General features: G+C 38.9%; 3 protein-coding genes across 14 annotated transcripts; 1 reads left to right on the plus strand and 2 right to left on the minus strand.

The window, feature by feature from the left end:
* Positions 1 to 54: 54 nt before the first annotated feature.
* On the minus strand, positions 55 to 7640 carry rbbp8 (retinoblastoma binding protein 8). Of its 8 annotated transcripts, XM_077508675.1 has the most exons (20): positions 7299 to 7636; positions 7039 to 7082; positions 6102 to 6220; positions 5894 to 5936; positions 5658 to 5753; positions 5402 to 5493; positions 4699 to 4768; positions 4290 to 4471; positions 4118 to 4204; positions 2868 to 2935; positions 2721 to 2785; positions 2404 to 2626; positions 2159 to 2300; positions 1949 to 2037; positions 1420 to 1549; positions 1206 to 1331; positions 987 to 1029; positions 720 to 807; positions 488 to 629; positions 55 to 412 (listed from the first exon to the last, which is right to left on the minus strand). In XM_077508675.1, exons 3-20 carry the CDS (start codon positions 6184 to 6186, stop codon positions 315 to 317), a joined length of 1869 nt encoding a protein of 622 aa, XP_077364801.1. In that variant the 5' UTR covers positions 6187 to 6220; positions 7039 to 7082; positions 7299 to 7636; the 3' UTR covers positions 55 to 314. The 8 variants fall into 8 exon arrangements, with proteins under 8 accessions (XP_077364801.1, XP_077364796.1, XP_077364798.1 ...); XM_077508670.1 differs by lacking the exon at positions 7039 to 7082 and having other exon boundaries at positions 1949 to 2034; positions 6102 to 6196; positions 7299 to 7640; XM_077508672.1 differs by lacking the exon at positions 7039 to 7082 and having other exon boundaries at positions 1420 to 1528; positions 1949 to 2034; positions 6102 to 6196; positions 7299 to 7638.
* Positions 7641 to 7926: 286 nt separating this feature from the next.
* fam168b (family with sequence similarity 168 member B) lies at positions 7927 to 19710 on the minus strand. 5 transcript variants are annotated; one of them, XM_077508573.1, is made up of 8 exons: positions 19277 to 19710; positions 18172 to 18258; positions 10928 to 11012; positions 10769 to 10852; positions 10526 to 10668; positions 10244 to 10442; positions 9295 to 9425; positions 7927 to 9126 (listed from the first exon to the last, which is right to left on the minus strand). In XM_077508573.1, exons 2-7 carry the CDS (start codon positions 18190 to 18192, stop codon positions 9307 to 9309), a joined length of 651 nt encoding a protein of 216 aa, XP_077364699.1. In that variant the 5' UTR covers positions 18193 to 18258; positions 19277 to 19710; the 3' UTR covers positions 7927 to 9126; positions 9295 to 9306. The 5 variants fall into 5 exon arrangements, with proteins under 5 accessions (XP_077364699.1, XP_077364698.1, XP_077364700.1 ...); XM_077508572.1 differs by having other exon boundaries at positions 7927 to 9187; positions 19277 to 19708; XM_077508574.1 differs by lacking the exons at positions 18172 to 18258; positions 19277 to 19710 and adding an exon at positions 11955 to 12103 and having other exon boundaries at positions 7927 to 9187.
* On the plus strand, positions 12790 to 15370 carry fbxo45 (F-box protein 45). The gene is made up of 3 exons (XM_077509486.1): positions 12790 to 13264; positions 13425 to 13781; positions 13898 to 15370. Exons 1-3 carry the CDS (start codon positions 12944 to 12946, stop codon positions 14081 to 14083), a joined length of 864 nt encoding a protein of 287 aa, XP_077365612.1. The 5' UTR covers positions 12790 to 12943; the 3' UTR covers positions 14084 to 15370.
* Positions 19711 to 21590: the final 1880 nt, after the last annotated feature.

Genomic DNA, 21590 nt, shown 5'->3' on the forward strand with positions numbered 1-21590 from the left:
GAGGAATAACATCATCAGCATTCACATTTCATTTCACTTAGTTTTTTATTTTTTATTTTATCTTATTATTCAGCAAGTCCCAAGTTCAAAAACACAACAACAACAAAAAACACTCACCGAATGCCACGTCTTTTCCAATAATGTCCACCAAAAAAAAAAAAAAAAGTTTTCCAACTAATCTAATTATATTAGAACGATAGAAATATTATCCATTTAAATAACTCCAAGATGCAGTAGTGGCTACTGAGGAGCTCATTAAAGCTCCTTTTTGTTGCTTTATTGAGCTCCTTGTTGCAATTTTATTTGTTTAGTGTCTAGCTCTCCTGCTGGCTACTCTTTGGAGAGAAGAGAGCAGTGAAAGGCTGTTTCCTCCTTAAACGAGACTGCGGGATCTTCTCCTCCTTTATATAACCTATACAAGCAGACAGCAGGGTCCCTTTTTAACATTTTTACATTTTCATGAACAGAGAGGAAAGCAGTTTGATACCTCTTTCTATGCACGTCTGTGTCGATGGGAACCCGACTTCCCAGAAGTTCTCCGGAGTGCTGGGAGGGATGAAGCGATGGCGGTGCCGAGAGCATTCGGACAATTTCTTTTCTTTCTCCTCCTCCGGAAGATGGTTGTAATACTGTCAGACGGAGAGTCAAGCACACAGCATGGTAATAATGTGAAAGAACCCGTTAAATCCCGTGTATACAACACGCAACAAAAGACTTACAACGTCACATTCTTTGCAGGTGGTGCCTTTCAGTTTTCTTCTCTCGTCTTTCTTGCGAACCACTGCCACATGCGCAAATGTCGGGTGCCTAATCCAGAGGCACATTTTTAATCAGTATATGCTGTAAATAGGCCCACATATGTTTAATCCATAATGTTTGGATCTTGGCAGATAATATCTAATTATTAGTCACACTGATACATGTAAACAGCTTTGAAAATCGAAAAAAGAATTTTTGCCGTTTAGCATGAAACAAAAACAGCTCACAGCATCTTGTGCACTCGTGGAGATGTTTCTGGAGCCTCTTGTTCTAATTGAAGACATGGAAAGAAGCACAAAGTGATACAAATATATATTCGAGCCGCACTTGTGTTGATTAATTAAACAATATGTTTATTATTGTGACTATAACTGCAATGATGAACAGTACTGATTCAAATAATTTTTAAAAAGTTTCCTCATTGTATTAACGTTTACTGTATGTACCATCTTCCTCCTCCTCATCCTCACAGAGATGACTGGCAGCGTGTGAGCTCTTGTAAGATATGTACTCGTCATTGGCAGTGGCATCAAACATTCGATCCAGACTGTCGTTCGCCTTGTCACCAATTCCTTCATCAGAAAACACACAGTCATTCTTCAGTGTCTGGTTTTGACAGTAAATGTCGAACGGGCCAGGAACGGGATTGGAGTGCTTCACCTGACGGGCTGTTTTCATCTGGATCTTTTTCGCCTCGACCTTGAAGTAAGCTGTGACTGATCCAAGTGCAGTCGCTATCAAGTAATTCTTCACGTTGCTGTTCTTTGTGCTTGTAAACATAGGAACAACTCTTAAAAAGATTAAAATGTGTTCATGCAGTTACAATATTTTTACATGTAATCCCAGAAACACACATACTGATATAATAATAATAATAATAATAATAATAATAATAATAATGTACAGTACAGAGGACAGGGAGTGAACTTTGCCGCAAATAGTGAAAATCCTTAATTGGTTGCCCTACTAAAAAGGTTTATAATTGCCTATAGATGACTCAAGATGGTAGCAAACCACTACATGATAATAGTAGTAGCTACTAGCTCAACTACTTGTTTGATTTAATTCAATATTTTTGCTCACAATTATCACACCATCAGAATCTAATATTGGCACATTCCGAGGGTCCAGATGTTCCGGACGCTACTGCAGCGAATTGGTCATGTGACTGTACTGTACTGTACTGTACCTCATCTGCTCCTCGCTCACTGTCATACATGGAGAGGGCGAGCGCAGGGTCAATACTCCACATGTTTTCCACTTTGTTGTTCCTCTCTACTGAAAGAACAGAAATTGTATGATCCACTTACAATGAAATGATTTTGAGAATGCTAAGTGCTAACTATATGCATAGTCGGCACAGTAGTCACCAACAGGAATTTCAGGAAATAAAACTTACCATCCTCTGGACGAGCTGGTTTGTGTGGAGCATTCTGGACTTGGAGTCGTCGGTGGTGCGCTTGTTCTTTCGGTCTCATATTTGGCTTCTTAAACGCTGGACTTCCATAGTCAACCATTTGCTTTTGGTTGAGAGTTTCAACCTGTTAGGAGATTTTTTAAATCAGACTTAAATCCTATCTTTCAATCTAATGACATGCGCATGTTAATGTTGCCATGCATGCATGTTGAGAATAGCAAGCAAACCTTGCATGTTTGTGTCACCTCCACTTGGGCATCCAAATTCTTCCTATTTACATGCTCGCACCTTTTGCCCTGCTCCTGCCCCTTTGGTTCATCATCTTCCTTTAATTTTTTTTCTTTGCCAAGAGAGTCAGTCTTTTCACCAAGAGGGAGAAGAGATGGTGACTTTTTTGTGGTCGAGTCCGGAGTGTGATTGGGTGTGGACGGTGAAGCGGTAGGATGCGGCCTCCACAAGGGGACAGAAATTTGAAAGTAAAGGTTGTTAAAGTAATGCTTGATTTTTCTTCTTGTTTAGTATAATAGCGTTTTATAGTCCTTACTTTAGACAAACATCAGAAAACCTGGGCGATTTTGAGCTGTGTCGCTTTCCTGCAGCTGTGGTTTTCTGAGAAGAGAAAATGTAAATCAGAGTCAAAAAAATGGATTTTCATACATACTATGAAGGCTGGGGCATTAACACAACCTACCATATGACATGTGTTGACAAGTTCAAGGCCACATGTTTCTGCTATGACTCCTCCATTTTCCTCCTCTCCTGATTAAAGACAGACACCAATTTCAACATAAATCCACAGATCAAAATTATCAGGCAAACCATTTGACAAAAATTCCTTGATCGGCTGAGGGAGCAACTAATATTTAATGCGTTGAATTAATAATATTTTAATTATGGTTGCACCTTTGGGTCAAATGCTTCAAAACATCAATTTCGACTATCAGTTATGCAGATGATACACAACTGTATTTATAAATGTCCCCAAATGACAGCAGTTCTATTAACGTATTGTGTCATTCTCTAGAGCAAATTAACAACTGGATGAACCAAAATGTCCTTCCGCTAAACGAAAACAAAACGTTTACTCCAGTACTTAAGGATTTACACTGGCCCCCAGTCAGCTGTAGAATCGATTTTAAAGTTCTGCTATTTGTCTATGAATCACTAAATGGTTTGGGTCCTGAATATATCCAAGAAACGCTAATTGAGTACAAACGCAGCAGGGCTCTGAGATCCACAGACTTGGGCCAACTAGTGGAACTCAGAGTTCGAGGCAAGCATGGTGAAGCTGCATTTAGCTATTATGCTGTACACAGTTGGAATAGGCTGCCAACAGAAGTGAAGTCAGCCCAGAGTGTAAATGCTTTTAAATCCAGGTTAAAAACTTTCCTTTTTTTTTTTTTCATACCTTTGATTCGGGACTTTTAAACAGCTTTAATTAAGGTGTTTTTTTTCCCCTTCCTTTTTAATTATTATTTTTATTATTATTTTAAACTTTCTTACGCTAAATGTTTTAAAGTTTGCTGAATGTTTTAATATTGTATGTATGTATTGTATGTATGTTCTTTTAGTAAATGTTGTTACCTACTTTTATTTATTCTTCTTCCTCTGAATTTTAACTACTGTGTTTGTGGATGCTTATGTGTTGTCGTTCCTTGTGTAAAGCACATTGAGTTGCCTTGTGTATGAAATATGCTATACAAATAAACTTCCCTTGCCTTGCCTAATTATTTTTTTAATGCTCTACTCAAAGCAAAATGAAAACCCAATATTTTGTTTCCTTTATATTCTAAGATTTTAATTGGAATGTCAGCAGATTGGGACCAACATTCTATAAAAGAAATTACAAGTATGAAGTGAATACAATAAAATAGCAATCTCTGGTCATCCCAGATGTAATTTCATTACACTATTTTACAAAAATACCATTTCAAATCTTACCAAAATTCTGGTGTGTTTCCATTTCACACGTGTTAGGGACCAGCACTTGTGTCCTTTTAGTGATTTTTGTTGCATCACTTGCTTTATCTAAAAAGAAGCACACAAATTACAAAACATCACCTTAATTTTACTACATAACTTGTTCAGAGTTTAAAAAACATTTTCAAGTGACCTTTGAAGAGTGATCTATTGAACTTGAGTGAGGGCCCCTCTGCATAGTGAACATGTTTGCTGCCGTCCTTGTATTTGCGTTTCTTCAGTTTGTTGGCCGCAGGAAGTGAGCTGGCCATAACTGGGGAGTCTGGGATGATACCATCTTCGTGTTCTGGGGAGAGGGCCACCTGTGGTTCGGAGCTAATAATACAACAATATCACACACCTAACAGTGCTCAACGAGAGAACCAAAAGTTGGAGTTGACAACTAAAACACCCTTCACTAAATAGCCATAAGCAGAACATAAACCAAGCATGTGTGCAATTATTTTCAAGAAATATGAATATTCATTTAAAAAAAAAAAAAAAAAAGTTCTTCAGTAACAAAATGATTAAAAGTGGAAGGAACCTGGCTGAGACGCACTTACCATGTCTTTAATATTTTGAGCTCAGTGTGCAGTTTGCGGTTTTCAGCTTCCAGGCACTTTATTTGATACACTGTTGAGGAGGGGGGGGGGGGGGGGGGGGACATTAAACAGTTGTTTACATTGCTGTATAAAACAACATAGATATTTATTCTGTTTGGTGCAAAAAAAACAAAAAAAAAGTTATGTACTGGCGTGATATTTATATTTATAAAATATACAGTACAGGACAAAGGTTTGGACACACTTTCTTATTCAATGCATTTGCTTTATTCTCATGACTGGTTACTGTGTAGATTCTCACTGAAGGCATCGAAAATATGTATGAACTGATGTGGAGTTATCTACTTAAAAAAAAAAAAAAAAAAAAAAAAAAAAAAAAAAGTGAAATAACTGGAAACATATTTTATATTATAGAGTCTTCAAAATAGCCAACTCCTTAAAGACTACTGGAAAACTCTTTCATTCTACCTTTTGAAGCTCATCAAGAGTATATGCCAAGAATGTCCAAAAAAGTAATCAGAGTAAAGGGTGGCTATTCCTTTATGTATTTATTTTATTATTTTCACCTTGTTTAGTTAAGTACATAATAGTCATGAAAATAAAGCAAATGTATTGAATGAGAAGGTGTATCCAAACTTTTGGTCTGTACCGTAGTTCTTCAGATACAAAGCGCAAAAACGAGTACGAAGACACAAACACTCACTCAGTTTGTCGATGGTCTGCTCGCTATGATCTTGGCAATTTTTCAACTTCCCTTCCAAGACTGCACATTGAGCACATTCTTTTGTTCGCAGCCTGAAAGCAGTACAAAAGGTCACAGTAAGTGACATTAGTGAGATTTCTACATGTATTCTACACTACTTTTTTAAAAAAAAAATCATCCTGACAAAAAGCATAGTGTTAACAAGAGTAGGCTTCCTTAAAACAGGACAAATAAAGTTAGCAGTCTTTGGAGTTACCTGTCCTCCAAAAGACTATTGGCATCCTGGAGAGTTTTGTTTTGGTCCTTCAGCTCCTGGTTATGAGTATAAAACAGTTGAAGACTCTCTGCATCTCTGTGAGGAACAAAACAGTCGGTTGGGCTTGGTTAAATCTAAATTAAAATGAAATAATATCACCTAAATGTGAAAATATAGCAGCTTGATAACCTAATTCTTTAAAAGGTAGTCTAAAATGGGTAAAATACTATACTCACAGACGGCGTTCTCTTTTCAACTTGCCCACTTTTTCTTCAAGTTCTAAAAGCAGAAAAACACACATGTACGATAGTCTTAAACCACAAACATGAAAACCACAATGGCCAACATCCATTTCATTACAGATCTAAAGTATAATTTCACAATGCATCTCTATTTCCATGAAATACAGAACTAAGATTTTTGACATTGCAAAGAACTGTTTACCTTGAAGTCCTTTTTGGTGGCATTCCCGTAGTTGTATCCACAACGTGTGAAAGGGGTCAATTGGTGTGCTTGTTGGGCTGCTCATCCTCAGTTCACTGCAAGCTCAGACAACAGTCTTCCTTGGTGCCAAAAAAAGATTTCTGACTCAGTGGAAGCACATAATACATTGTCAGTGTCATATTTTCCTACACAAATTATGTGCAGACAGGTGGTGGAAAGCAACAAAGTACAATATTTCATTATTGTACTTTATACTTTCTGATAGCTGTACTTTACTTGAGTCTTTGTTTTTTTGATGAGTATTTACTTTTGCACCCTACATTGTAAAACAGATGATGTTCTGTACTTTGCATTGCTTATTTTCTGGCTAATTTTGACCTCCATGGATGACGTGACGAGTCTGACGACAATTTAAACAGGACACCAGAGGTTGATAGTGACTGAGTGATCTTTTGGGGTCTTTATGAGGCAAAACAACAACAATCAGGGTGCATTAACAATGTAACCGATTCAGAGAAGAACGATCTTTCCATCCATGGCCTTATTTAAGAGAATTGTCTGCTCCAAGAATGATGGATTGAAAAATAGTTTAAAAGTGTACTGACGTTTTTATTATTATTTGTTGTGCCAAAATACCAAAACTGGCATTGTATACAGTATATTTGACAGAAGAAAAACCTTTACTGTCTGTTGCACTTAAGTCAATTTCAGTCTGCAGGTTGTCTTTTTAAGTTCAGTAAATGTGTTGAATGAGTACTTCTTCTTTACATGTTTGTTTGTTTTGAAACAAGTACATGTAGTTCTACTTCAGCTTGAGGACTTATGCTACCTCCGAGGTTTTTTTTTTTTTAGGGTTGGCAGTAATTTTCGTTTGCTACATTTTTTACGACGTGTCATGGCACAGTGTCGGCATTTGGTTTACTGTTTTAGTGGTTACCTTTACGTATACAATCTTCCCAAGTATGTGTGTGAAGACGACTTCTGTGGAAAAGTATGCCATGTTACGACACAGGAACACAACGCATTAGCTCAACCCCACTATCATATTTTTCCGGACTGACATTAAGAATAACAACGATACACATACATGGCTGAGTATCTCCTGCCTTTATCGTCCTGTTTACAATAATGACAAGCAAGACACGACATGGTAAAACAATTAAAACGAGAACGCCACATTTGTTATTCACTACTTACGCTAAAGAATTCGAGAAGTTCATTGTTGCAGTGAACTCCGCATTTCAAACAAGAAAATCCTCAAGAAATGAATGTTGCTGGTGAAAATAAACTCAAAATTCCCGCGCCGAAATGCATTCCGGGGAAGTTTCACTCGACTTCTTCTTTTGCTTTGTGTTTAAGAGCAAACTGTTAACATGCGCATTACCGCCACCTATGAGTCTGCAATGGTACTGCTTTGCATCGCAATAAAAAACAATGTTCATAGCTTTTGACATTGTTCTATATTCTTACATATCAACAGCTTCACATTTCAATACGTTTGCTTTTATAATTGTTGCCAAGCATGCATTTCAATATTTTTTTTTAATATTTCCCATACATTTGATATAATGCAGATTTTTATCCACATTTTTATTCCTTCCTCAACTATTGTCCTTCATATAATTCTATCATTCTAACACCATCAGTTTCACGACCATAACGTCGTCTTTTTTTTTTATAGCCTTTATCATTTTTTAAGACAAAACAGCACAATGCAATGCTAGATGTCATTGGAAGTTAAAAACAAACATTTGATAAAAGTTGACACATTTACAATGTACAGCAAAATATGTTTGTCATCAAGGACTGTACAACGGCAGACAAGTTTAATCTTATATTCCTTTTTATTTTTGCTCTTTTCTTTAGAATACAAACCAAGAACCAAAATAAAAATAACGTACAAAACAGATTGAACTCAGGTGACATCGTAAAGCAAGTCGGGACAGTGGTTTTGAGGTGTCAGCTGTTGCTACAACTGTAAGCAATGTCAAAACAGCTCAGATTAACTTAGTGCTTTTCATCAGTAGTGCTATTCACGAATTATAGTAATGGGTTTCTTCAACTTCAGTCGTTAGCAGTGTAGTGTTTCAGACCTACTTGAGAACAAAATAAATGAGACATTTCTATGACACCATTTTTTTGTAGTCTCCAATTTAAAAACACAACACACGCACCCACAATGGTTCCTGCATGTTGACTCTATATAAATTGGTGTCTTGGATTAAAGAAATCAATTCTCTTCCCACTAACAATATTACCCAAAAGGGCTTCAAGCACAAAGCTGTTTCAGCCTGATCGTTAAGTCAGAAATCTTCTTATTAAGATATTGCGTGGATTTTGACAACTTTAAACGATTGAGTCGGAACGGCACTTGTCCACAGCCACGAAGTGCCGCTCTTTTTCTTAAAATACGCTAACGGTAAAACACAATGCACGTACTTGCATCAGCGAAAGAAATCAAATTAAATGAACAAGCGCCACTTAAACACAAAGCTGTAAATAACAGAACCGTTGGTTCTGCGCATGACGGTGCAGTGCTGCTATTTATTTATTATTATTTTTGCTTTAACACTTTTCACCTTTTTTCACATTTAAAATGGGGTGACTGGCAAGTCAGCATTAGAGATTTATTACTTTTAACGTCCTTTGGATGTGTTCCTTTTGAAGGAGTTGTCACAGCAGGTCGATTGCGCTAGCATTACTTGACATATCAACATACAGAACATGCATTCAACATCAGACGCGTCTCCAAATCAGGCTTGGGGTTAACTACTCCAAAATCCAATTTCACCACAAGCTAGTTAAAAACTCTAAAATTTGCATGACAGCCTGCATAAATAATTGCATGGAGGCTGAGGCCGTTGGATGTGAGATATGCAACAGGCTCGTAGGGGTGCGCCGTGGAATGGGGATGGACGCCTCCCACCCCCTCCCTATGCTAATGGCCCTAACATGGTTTCAGATTCACATTATACTGGAAGAAGACAAACTGGTTGCAGATGCTGGCAGAGTTGGTCCACCACCGCTAGCAAAAAAAAAAAAAAAAAACACTGGAGTGGAGTGTGAATGCATATCTATCACCTCACCTGCACACACACACATAACCAGATAGTGAGAAAAAAAAAAAAAAAAAAGACATGACATCCGTCAGCACTTAGTGGACATGCTCACACTGTTCATGCGTCATACTCACTCTGCTTCGACTTCACCACTGAGGCGGCACGTAGCTGTAGCTGTGCGTGCCGGCGGGCCGATATGTGGGCATGGTGACGGGGTGCGGCGCGAGAGCGGCGGGCGCTGGTGACGGAGTCGACAGCAAAGTTCCTGATGTGAAGAGTGAACATAATTGACATCAACGTGAATGCAGCATTTTGATGTTACACATTTTGATGTTAAACATAAAGCAGACTACTTTGCGGATTTCATTTATTACAGGTAACGTGCGATAAACAATGGAAAACGGTACATTAAAACATAAATTAGTGACGTTCGATACAAGTACTCGAGTAGTCACCGATACGACTAGTACTTTTGGTACATAAAATATCCCCAAATATAAAACAATGAAAGATCATTTTAAAGACCTTTACATCCCCAAATCACATTTTCCCTTAAAGGGATACCTGACACATTGAGCCATTTTCAGCAGTAAAAAGTTAGCATTTTGTCCATAATGAATTTGATAACTTAATAGTTTTAAAAAATCAATTTTCCACTTGCTGTCGACTAAAGATGACATCACCTGTGCTGAGGAAGTAGGTAACGGCCAATCATGGCTCATCTGTTTTCTTGGTTTGGTCGTCAAACTGAGCCATGATTGGTCGTTACCGACTTCCTCAGCACAGGTGATGTCATCTTCAGTCGACAACAAGTGGAAAATGTTTTTTTAAAACGTGTCAATTGAAGTTATCACATTCATTCTGGACAAAATATCAACTTTTTACTTCTGAAAATGGCTCAGGGAGTCACATTATCCCTTTAAAATTCAGGAAATGAATAGCAACTTGCTATTCTTCTCATTTCTAGTTCCTGATTGTAAAATAGCCACAAACGTGGCTAGTTGAACTTGATAACTTGAAATAAGGCAGCGTATTGATCCGATACCTTTTATCGGTATTCGCCCATCCCTAAAAGCTACCCACCAGCTGACATGGCCATCGTGGTGCCGGCCACCATGCCCATGGCAACCCCGTTGTTGCGGGGAGGAGGGATGGATGGCGCGTACATGGCCGCGGGCATCCCGTTGGGCTGGACCACCGTTGTGTGATGGATCACGTGAGGAGGGGCCGCGTACAGCGGCTGCGTGAAGTAAGTACCTTGCTGTTGCGAAGGTATCAGCGCCTGCATCACACCGGGCAGCATGTTTCATTCGATATGGATTTCTGTCTTTTATAACCTCGACAACACCACAAAGTACTTCATACCTGTGCGTAAGGGTTATGTTGAGGGTAGGTGCTCCTGACTGGGTATACAGCAGCCGGGTAAGGGTTCGGGGAAGAGGAGTATGGTGGGACAGTCCCAGTATTGGGGGAACAGGACATTTTAAATGGAGCACCAGGGGCATAACCTGGATTACAGAAGAGAAAATAGATTATATAGATATAGATATAGATATAGATATAGATAGATAGATAGATAGATAGATAGATAGATAGATAGATAGATACCACTTGAGAAGGCTGGATTTGCTCCTTGGTAGACATTTGGAGTGTATGCTGGGGCAGCTGCGGCGTAACCAACGGGGAAGCCAGCTATGATGACCAACAACAAATAACCTTAAATAATTGCATCATGTCATTATTTACAACATTTGATTCAATACCCACCTGGGTAGCCTATACCCTTGGAATTGGTGAAGGGGACCCCTGTTGGTGCAGGGCTGTACACTGGATTCATTATGACCACCAAATCCTGAAATAACACGCAATAAATAAAATTCACTATATACACACACACGTACATATACATTTTTTGGCATTCTGGATTTGTATTATCACAACTTGCATCCACAGGGAAGATCAGAGAGATCTCTTAAATCTCAATGTTCAAAAATAACGTCGTATTTATGAGCTGGGACATGTCAAGTGCGCCCCCTAACGGTGGCCGTTACGCACTGCACAACGGCTGATGCGATGACGGGAGACCGGGGCTCAAAATGACTACACACACGATACGCAGTTGTGGAAATCAAAATGTGCACTCTCGATGTCTGTGGAAATAAAGCGGCAGAATGCGTCATTGTATGTCAAATATAATTTTTTCTTCTTAAACTCTACACGCATTTTACATCGCAATTTGTAGCAATAAACAAACTAAGGAGATCGAATACGATTAAAATGATAAGAAGTTGATTGCAGACGGGCTGTTGGCAAATTTGACTTCAAAGATGATCAGAAATTACACTTTGATGTACGTTAGTGGCGTTAGTAGAATCGTTGCTGGCTGTGCTCCCTGTGGACGCGAAGATGATGTGGAGGAATTTTGGCAAGGTGTGCGAAGGTGAAACCCATCGACGCTTTGTTATCATTAGCTAGCTTAAACGCGTGAGCCGAACTAGCGGTTCAACGTCAGCTCGCCAAATGAGCTTTGCACTGAGAACATAAAACCTGCATACTTTGTTATTTTGAAGGTGATCGGCATATCAATCATCTGTCTGACCATGCCAAAAAAACAAAAACAATAACAACTACCCCCGGAGTGCGTGAACAGCAGCCAAACGGAGGCAGTTAATCGCCAGGCCGCAGCTCAGGAGGCAGCCAGCCGGACAGCTGTGTTCTGCACCACTGCTTGTCCCAACATGGCACACAACGCAACGCTAACCACAAAATGTTCAAATCAACTACAATAACTTACTGGTAGATGTTATTGCCGTCTGCAAATACGCTTCTTTTAATCCCGATGGCAAATAAAATGAAGCTGGCTGGTGTTTTGCTCCCAGATGCTGAACTCTTTTGAGTGCCCGCGTCACTTCCGTATAGTGTCACGTGATTAGGGTTGATTAGGTATGATAACGTCTTGATGATGATGATGATGATGATGATGGTGATGATGATAATAATAATAATAATAATAATAATAATAATAATAATAATAATAATAATAATAAACTTATTATTATTATCATTATTATTATTGTTGTTGTTGTTGTTAAACTAACCTCGTGACAATGCAAAATTAGTTTAAAAACAGAACGAAATGAAAAATAATAATAATAGTACTTCTAGTTATTCACAGGACACCTTGCAAATTCATTCTCGATTCGGTGTTTATGAAATTGTGTCATTTTCTTCTGGAAAAAAACCCCGTATAAATTATTTTATATACATACGTTCATAATACATGAAGGTGTTGTGATAAATGTGATTATTGTTTTAGTTCTTGTAATCTTTCACACATAATTGTACTTTAAAAAAAAGATTACGACACTTGACTTACAACTGTCTGCAAAGAATGCCACTGGGCGTGTTGTTACGTCATCTGAGGTCCTAGCCTGGGATAAAAAATTATTGAATTTTGACGGTGTTTTAGCATTGTTTCTCCGCTTAAACATAATAAAATAAACATTTGCATTACTTTAAACCAAGGTAGTAGGCTTTATGTAAATATAGTATCCGGTTATCATTTTATTTATTATGATTTATTTTTTTTTCCTTCAAGGACCTTACGCATCATTTCCCGTCAGCGGTCGAACTGGAATGGGATCCATACTGTTGTGGTTCCAGTAGCACCCATGTATGGGTCAATAAACTAAAATGTCGGAATTAAACTAATAATCGGGGGGAGGGGGTCATTCTGTGGCGGTAGGTGACAGCTTTCACTCGTTTGCAAACGGTGGGACTATTATGTCGGGCGCGGCCGGTGGAGGCTCCTCTTGTCTGGGCGCTGCAGCAGGCGCTAGTTGCAGCTCCGCCGGCCCTCTCTACACTGCGGCATCCGGGGGAGGAGCAGGGGTGGCCGGGAGGCTGCCTGCTCGGGTCCTGGAGCACATTTTCTCCTATTTAGAGCTCGCCGATTTGACTCGATGCGCGTTGGTGTGCTGGCATTGGAACAACATTCTGGGGGATGAAAACAGCGAGGTGTGGCGCAGTGTGGGTGCTCGAACATTAAGTGAAGAAGCTCTGCGGTCAGACATCCTGTGCAACCTTCCTTCATACAAGGGCAAGGTGTGTTTACAGTTTGGTTCAAATTGGGAGGCACGTGGGTCATCACCAAGGAAAAAACACTTTTACCCGTTAGCTAGTGTGCCTTGCACTTCTGAGGTTCAGGCTTTGCAAAGTGTGAAGTATCAATTATTCCAAATCTAATCGAGTAATCTGTCTCCAGATCAAATCCTTTCAACATGCTCTGAGCTCCCATGACTGTTCCCGCAATGTGTACGTGAAGAAGAACGGATTCACCCTGCATCGCAATCCCATCGCCCAGAGCACGGATGGAGCACGGGGCAAGATCGGCTTTTCGGAAGGTCGGCACGCCTGGGAGATCTGGTGGGAAGGCCCTCTTGGCACGGTGGCGGTGATTGGCATCGCCACCAAGCGGGCATCGATGCAGTGCCAAGGCTACGTGGCCCTTCTGGGCAGTGATGACCAAAGCTGGGGCTGGAACCTGGTCGACAACAACCTGCTGCACAACGGGGAGGTGAACGGTAATTTCCCACAGTGTAACAATGCACCCAAATATCAGGTAGGACCCATACCAGTTTCCTCTCTGTTGACGTCCTTATACACTTTTTTGACTGTTAATAAACTGAAAATATTGATTAACACCGTCACATATTTTGTTGTTGTTCTTTTTTGCAGATTGGGGAGAGAATACGAGTGATTCTTGACATGGATGACAAGACGTTAGCCTTCGAGAGGGGTTTTGAGTTCCTGGGAGTTGCATTCCGGGGACTGCCCAAAGCCTGCCTGTTCCCGGCCGTCTCCGCGGTGTACGGCAACACCGAGGTCACGATGGTGTACTTGGGGAAGCCACTGGATGGCTAGGTGCTGCATATATCTAAAGGTTGTGAAGGCCAAACCGTTATGCTCCACCAAAGCAGCCCTTCACATTTATAACGAGGACTATTGACACATCTTCTACATCTCAACAATGAATGCTGAGTCCAAATTTTGACTGTGAAAAGGACAGTGTTTATTTATGTGTCAGCGTGGAAGTTTAACACTTTGACAGTTTAGCTACCAGACCACTTTTTACATGTAGGACATCAAATCCAATCAAAACTTTCTCCGGATTCAGTGCTGAACACATACTACAGATTTGACTTCTGCTTGAAGGTCCAGATGAACTAGAATGCGGCAAACAATACAGTATGTGGCTAATATAATAAAGCTTGGTGTCATATAACTTCAGGAAACAGCCCATTGTGTACTAATTACCGACGTCAAAATTGGTGCATTAATCTTGAGTTAATTTAAATTTCCTTTAACGCCACTCATTTTTAAACGCAGGATTAATGACCTCGGGGAAGTCTCAACGCAGCGGACACGTCCGCATCAAAATTGAACAGTAATACATTTAATAAAAACGCATATATTTGTGGCGATTGGGGTTAAGTTGTATTTTACAATTTTAAAACTGCAAAATTTCACAAGTTACTTCATGTTAAACATTAGAAAGCTCTTATTATGAAAAGAAAAATACACTAAGCTGTCACCAACATCTTACAAATGCAATTATGTCATCTTTTGGCAGAAAAAAATGACCTAAACACAAATCAATATCACACTCGCTTTTTACAGTACAGTACATCTTTTTAATTTGAACTCAATGTTTAGTTACCATGAAATGACTGTCTCAATGACTAAAAGATGCAGCCACATTTATATTAGTTTAACATTTGTTTCCACTTTTATCTAAACAAAAATATTTTATTGTCCATTTAGAACAGATAAAATAAAATAGATAAAATTTGCGATTAATCGTGAGTTAACTGTTGAAGTCACGAGAATAATTACGATTAAAATTTTTAATCGTCTGACACCCCTAGTACTAAGCCATTATCTCCCGTGTTAATTCTGATTTGTGTTTATGCCACATCAATACAACCTGACTTAGTAGTTGTCTGCATGAGAAGTGTTGTATGGACCGTTATGATCAGCCGTTTTTAAGTCCGCACATCCAATAATGGTGGACATTGTATGTCACGTCAGTGTGTCCATTTTAATGTGTGACTGTTTTATTACACTCTACTATTTATTTCTGTTTATCTATGGTACTATTAGCTTCTGTACGGTTTAAAAATTGGAGAATAAAATCATGGTGTCACTCTAGATGGTTTGTTGATGTATTTTGTTGTGGTAAAATAACTACTTCTCTACATTTTCTCCAAAGTATTTGTTTGCTTTCAAGCTCTCTTAAGCGGGTGAAAAAATATATTAACACTAATTTAATCATTTTCATGTTATTGCCGGTGAAACTGATGCGAACCCTGAAGGTATCTCTTCTCATGTGACATGATACCAGCCAATCGCGCTTTGCTGAAGCCTTATACCTGCTCAGTTTGTGGTCAAAAAAATTCCCAAGAAATGACTATGCTAAGAGACACGTGTGCTGGTAAACGGTACTTCATTTATATAGCGTTTTTCCGCCTTACAAGGCCCTCAAGGCACTTTACATTTGACTACTCATTCCCCTACTGATAAGCAGCGTCAGGAGCAACTGCAGGTTAAGTATCTTGCTCTTCCACTGAGCCACGCCGCCCCCAATAAAGAATAGCATTGATTGATGAAGCTTGATATGGTATCATTTCATGGTGGTATGAATTTACATTTAATATGCAGAAATCGTGTCTACCGCTTAATAAACAAATGATCTGTGTACTTGTATGTGTCTTGACTTACCCTATTTTGAAATTTAATTTGTTTTAAAATGTTACATCAACCTGACAAGGGACAGCAGATTAAAACTATCTGATAGCTACAATCTCATGTTTACATGTAAATGCACATTCATATGCACTGTGCCTTATATATCCTTTTTATATTACATTTTCCATGTTTAATATTAAGGGTAATTACAATTGCAGTGATTTTAAATATTTTTTTAATTTCCAAGTATTGACAATTAGTCCTTGTGCCAAAACACTCCGCATTGTATGTAGTTTGTTTAGTTTTTGTGTGAAGTTCATACCCATTGATTGATTGATTGATTGATTGATTGATTGGAATTGACTTTGGAGAAACTTTGATTCATTGTGGTGAGATTACAAAAAAAAAAAAAGTGTACCTGATTACGATCCTGAATAAAGTACTGCTCTTCACATGCCCTTTCTCTTATTGACATGCACACACACAACTGAAAAAGTTGAGTGGTGATTGGTCATGACAAAAAAATATGAAACAACCCAACACTTACAAAAATTCTGACAAAAGGAGAAAAAGTGGGGGGGGGGGGGGGGTTGATGAATTTAGTCCAAAAGAAGATAACTGTTCCATTAAAGAAAATAGTCTCTGGGCAGTTTTGTTAGTCATGAAATACAAGGATTTTTATTTATTTTTTTGTACAATTTGAAATCATTCTTCCAACTATTGATGTGGGGCTTCACCTTGAGGTATCTGCATCTATGATTAAAATGTTTTGCAAGAGAAATTAAATTGTTAACCAAAAAGTCCAAATTCTTTTCCTGTAACAAAATTCCAACTTTAACTGACATCCAATTTAAAGGACGCAGTGCAATGTTTTTTGGATAATAACCAGCTGGAAAATACACACAAGTTATTGTCCCAATTAAATCTTATATGCAAAAAGTGGTTAGAAGGATAAATATCATTTAATATTTTAAAATTAACCTCTTTAGCTTTGTGAGGAATCGGATATGATACGAAACGTTTCCTTATCCTTTTTGCATCAGCATCACTGTAATCCCCCACATTTTTGGTCTTTTAAAGCGGTCACATTTCCCAGAACTCCTCCCACAGATTTTATCCGATTGATTTGAATCTGTAGGCGTTTCATCTAAATATGTTCCTGTTAAAAAAAATAAAAATAAATAATACTAGCCACAATGAGACACGTAATCACCTGGAAGCACCGAGGCGAGGTATTTGATTTCACGGGATCCGATTTTGAGGAGAGGCAGGACTCCTCACTCACACAAGCAGTGTGTCGCAATCATCCTAACTGAAATTCCTGTTTAAAGGAGGCTCCTCGTTCGTTGGTGTTGTTTTGTGTTGAAGCCTACAATTTCCTTGCTCGTGCGAACATTTGCTACACCCGCCAGAACTCAAAAGATTAGCGAACGGCACCAGATACCTGTTGGAGTGAGTTGTCAACAAAGCTGTGTGTCTACCACGCCCACAAATAACACCCAGCTGTCAATCAAAAGTCAATCAAGGAAAACGCTTGACTTGAATGTTGTTTGGCGTGTACTTCTCCAAATAGAAGCTGACGGCCACAATGAAAGAAAGTGATGGCTTCACATTCTGCACATCCCTTCACTTCAACAAAGGTAACACGTGCCTATTTTGCTTCATGTTTTGTTCTATGGAGCTTGTGCGGCTGGTGGAGATTGGATCAAAATATTAGGTACACCTGCACAAGCTACAAACAAGAGGAATACTGCTAATATTTTCTGAATATTGGTTTAATTAAAAATATATATCTATTAGACCATCTGTCATAAAAAAGAACCAACAACAACAACATTTATTTAAATAGACTAAAGCCAAAAATTTCGAGTGTGTAGATGTATGAGAGCTGTCTCTAATACTTGGGTTATCAATTTGTATGTAGCTTTATTTTGATGGTGTATGTAGACTAATCCTTTGGAATTTTCAGAGGCCATTCAGGGCACTACATCAAAAATATATACGTCTGTAATTAGTAAATAAACGTTGATCTCCACTCTTATAAATCATAACTTTTGCTGTTTTTGAAAAAAAAAAAAATCTTTTCAAGATAATGTTACTTTTTTGAGAATAATATTGCTCGATTTAAGTATTATTTTTCCACGGTAAAGTGAAGGAATGAGAGAGGAGCAGTTTGTTGCCTGTTTTTGCCTATTGTGGCATGTCGGATTATTATTAGTATGTTGACTTTGTGGCCATTGAAAAGTGTTGAGAATGTTACTCACTGTTTTGGTTCTTGTTTGCATGACAGCCTGGGGGAGGTTTCAGCAGCCGACAGACTTGTGGGGCGTGCCCAAGGGATGGACGGCAACCTGCATTTGGACACATGATGATTGTGAGTAATGGACAGAAACTCTGATGTTAAACTTTTACTTTGAATTGGCAAGTCTTTGCACTGAGAATCTGTGGCAATCCGGCCCCTCATATGTGATGTTACATTTCACCACAAGATGGACGTGAGTGTGCCGACCTCGCTGTGGCACAACTTTATGTACTGTTTGACACTGAACCACACATAGACAAGAACAAGGTCAAACACTTCTGGACAAGTTTTGAATTTCTGTTTTGAAAAAACAGACGCTTTGGCATCTGTTTCTGGTTTATTAAACTTTACAACTCCATTTGCAGTGGTATCCTAAGTTTAAAAAAATTAACTGTAAAGTAAATATTTGTGCACATAAAAATATTAATTAACTTAGCGTGCCCTCCTTTGTGCCCATATCTACAGACCTTTTCTCAAAAATAAATATTCCACTTATTTTTTTTAAATAAAAACAGGAACTGCTAAAGAAATTTTAAAGTGTCTATTTAATAATGAAAAACATTAGCAATAGTCAACAGTGAATATTGCATTGTTGCACTGAAGTGAGTTTTAGTTGAGAATCTTGGGCTTGCGCTTGGTCATTCGTAGTGGCAGGGGGGCAACTGCTGTGATCAAACTTTTTTTTTTTTTTGCATGGCTGCTACTTTTTAAATATTTTCAAAATCTCTTTTGAGAAGCGCTGACGTAATGCCTATTTTTAGTCAGGTTGGCATTTGTCCTGTGCTGCTGTCACATGACTGCTTTTCAGGTGAAATGTTCAGACACCTGTGATGCCTCATTTGCCCTGATGAAGAGTTTTTGCCTTGACAATAAACTCCTCTGACAGTATGCCTCAGAGTCTCCATGACTTTTTATGATTTTTTTTTTCCCACCGAGCTGTAAGTTTTTCTCATCCTCCTTTCTTTATTGTATTTTATTTTATTTTTTAATTAACTTGGTTAACATGAGAGCGATTTCAAAACATGTCCAGAAGTGTGTAATGATGTTGTAAATTACATGACACTTACTTTTGATCCCAAGTGCGGCGAGATGTCAGATGGTTGGCTCTGCTCATGTCCTCCTTGGTGCCATATACACTAAATATCCGTGTGTAATTGGAAATAAGTGATGTCACACATGAGCTCTTTCAGCTTAGTTAGTTCCACGCAAACCTTGTTTGCCTCCTAAAATGCTTTCAAATTGTCATGTCAAGCACAATAAATTGTTCAACTTGAATGGGAGTCTTGATGTTTTGAGTCAATGTGCCCTCAACTCCTTGGAAGCCTGTTGGTGCGTAGTGGCAAACTATATCAGAGCTTGAGGTGAGTTTCACACCAGTCACCACTGTAGACACGAGTGTAGTCTTACTACTCCTGTTGGTCTCCACGTGGCTCCAAATTGTCAAATTGATGTAACTTTGGTTGACGTGAGATAGAAGGGAAGAGAAAAAGTCTCGTGTCCATTGTAGAGACTGATGTGCAACTCTCACCTCAAGCCTTGAAGTGGCTTTAAAAAAATGCTACCTGCTGCTTTGAATGCCTCTAACTCCGCCCAATTTTGGCTCCACCAATCACGAAGCTACTCAAATTTGGATAACCACGCCCACACCAAACTGACCAATCACAGTGTGCGAATTTGCTCACTTTTGCTGTTCTGACCAATCACGTTGCTTCAAAGTTGTACAATCACGCCCACTTTGACCAACCAATCACAGCTCTTCTAATTTACATAGCCACACCCACTTATCAACCAATCACAGCATTTTATCCTTGTTGCTCCACCCACTTCTAGCACCATCAGCAAATCATCAAGCATCATTTCAGCCTAGGCACTCCCAATTTGAGAATTTTTTTTTAAAAATTTTGGTGGAAAAAAATTTTCAGGGGACGAAAAAAAATGAGAAAATTAAAATAGGGAAAATTATTAGTTGTTTTTTTTTTTTTTTTTTTGTGTGTGTGTGTTTTTTAGATTGTGTGGTATGTTTGAGAAGGACAAATTAAGAGTTAGTGTTCTTTTATAATCAAGCTTTATTTTTTGCAGAGTAAGACATAAAATCACAAAGCAAACAAGTTTCAAGTTGGATGACAGTCTGCTCATCCCTGCGTATGGTCAAGTGGCTGGCCAGGAAGAAGAGTGTGGACCTAAAGAAAAGACAAAACCGTGAGTCAGAATGTTAAGTCAACTTGGAGTGCAGAAAAAGATGTTTTTGGCATGAAACCTACCAAGACATGTTTTCTGAAACTTTGGTTCCACACTGCTGCATTTTCAGGAAGCTGATCACATTCCTTGCTTCCTATAGAAGGGGGTGGGGGGGAGTTGATCAAAGTTGCCATGATTGTGCAATGAAGAGTATAAACATCTCTCGTGTACCTTGTGTATGCGGAAGAAACGGAGGGGAGAGAAAAAAAAAAAAAAAAAAAAGTCTTGCTGCTCTGCGATTCTCGTTGAACTTTGGCCGTGAGCGGGTACCCTGTCGTCCACAAAAAGTTATTCAAAGTGAGACAATTGAAACATGATAGCTGAAATGAAATGTGCCTTCTCTTACCAGCTGAGGACTCATCCTGAGGCAGATTCAAGTCAGTCTGCTTTCACCTTGGAACATTCCAGCAGCTTCATCTGCAAGACAAGGAACATGCAAGTTTACTCATTTTTAAATCAACTTTATTTTTTTGTGATTAACCTTCTGTTGAAGCAGCTCGAGCATGTTGACACTCCTGATGAGGATGGACAAAACTGCACACACCACAAGGAAGGGCTGGTCAAGAAGCCATTTAGTTTATTTGCACAACATTGGAAATGGAGGCAGCTTTCAGCACCATCTGCCAAGAGTTGTTTTTGTTGCAGAATCTGACGGGCAGCACTTTTACTGGAAGCTGCGCTGCATGTAGTCAAAGAAAAAGCAGGTAAGTGCCCTTAAATTGCGAAGTTTGTTTGGAGTTTGCGTCAGCCATCTAGAATTTGAAAAGAAAAAATTGGATTATGAAGTCAATCTTTGCAACAGGTCCAAATATTGAAGAGGAGTTTTACTGCACAAGTGGAGCCATGCTGCGTCAATTTGGCTCTTCAGCACCACCTGGTGGACAACAGCAGAAAGAAGGAGAGAGGGTAAAGTAACTTGTTGTGGAGGCTTCCCCAATACTGGTCCTGCAGGTTTTAGATTTTTTTTTTTTTTTTTTTTTTTCCCCTGTACAACACCTGACACTCTTAAGAACAGAATCAGGTGTATTGGAGAACAGAAACCTAAAAAAGGACCAGGATTAGGGAAGCCTGTCCTGAGTGCCGTTTCAGTGAAACTGCATAAGAGAGGATATGACAAAAAAAAAAAAAAAAAAATCTTACTAG

The sequence above is a fragment of the Festucalex cinctus genome, chromosome 20, assembly GCF_051991245.1.
Source record: "Festucalex cinctus isolate MCC-2025b chromosome 20, RoL_Fcin_1.0, whole genome shotgun sequence".
Taxonomy (NCBI): domain Eukaryota; kingdom Metazoa; phylum Chordata; class Actinopteri; order Syngnathiformes; family Syngnathidae; genus Festucalex; species Festucalex cinctus.

Excerpts from the sequence above, each read along its gene's own strand:
- rbbp8 (XM_077508669.1), bottom strand. The coding sequence starts at position 7,321 with ATGAACTTCTCGAATTCTTTAGC. Across the intron at positions 5,754-5,893 it reads TTGAAAAGAGAACGCCGTCT|AGATGCAGAGAGTCTTCAAC; the intron begins GTGAGTATAGTA and ends TGTTCCTCACAG. Across the intron at positions 4,769-5,401 it reads GCAGACCATCGACAAACTGA|TGTATCAAATAAAGTGCCTG; the intron begins GTGAGTGTTTGT and ends CCTCCTCAACAG.
- fbxo45 (XM_077509486.1), top strand. The coding sequence starts at position 12,944 with ATGTCGGGCGCGGCCGGTGGAGGCTCCTCTTGTCTGGGCGCTGCAGCA. Across the intron at positions 13,265-13,424 it reads TTCCTTCATACAAGGGCAAG|ATCAAATCCTTTCAACATGC; the intron begins GTGTGTTTACAG and ends ATCTGTCTCCAG. Across the intron at positions 13,782-13,897 it reads ACAATGCACCCAAATATCAG|ATTGGGGAGAGAATACGAGT; the intron begins GTAGGACCCATA and ends TCTTTTTTGCAG.
- fam168b (XM_077508573.1), bottom strand. The coding sequence starts at position 18,192 with ATGCAAACAAGAACCAAAACA. Across the intron at positions 10,853-10,927 it reads CAAGGGTATAGGCTACCCAG|CTGGCTTCCCCGTTGGTTAC; the intron begins GTGGGTATTGAA and ends TGGTCATCATAG. Across the intron at positions 10,669-10,768 it reads AAATCCAGCCTTCTCAAGTG|GTTATGCCCCTGGTGCTCCA; the intron begins GTATCTATCTAT and ends TCTGTAATCCAG.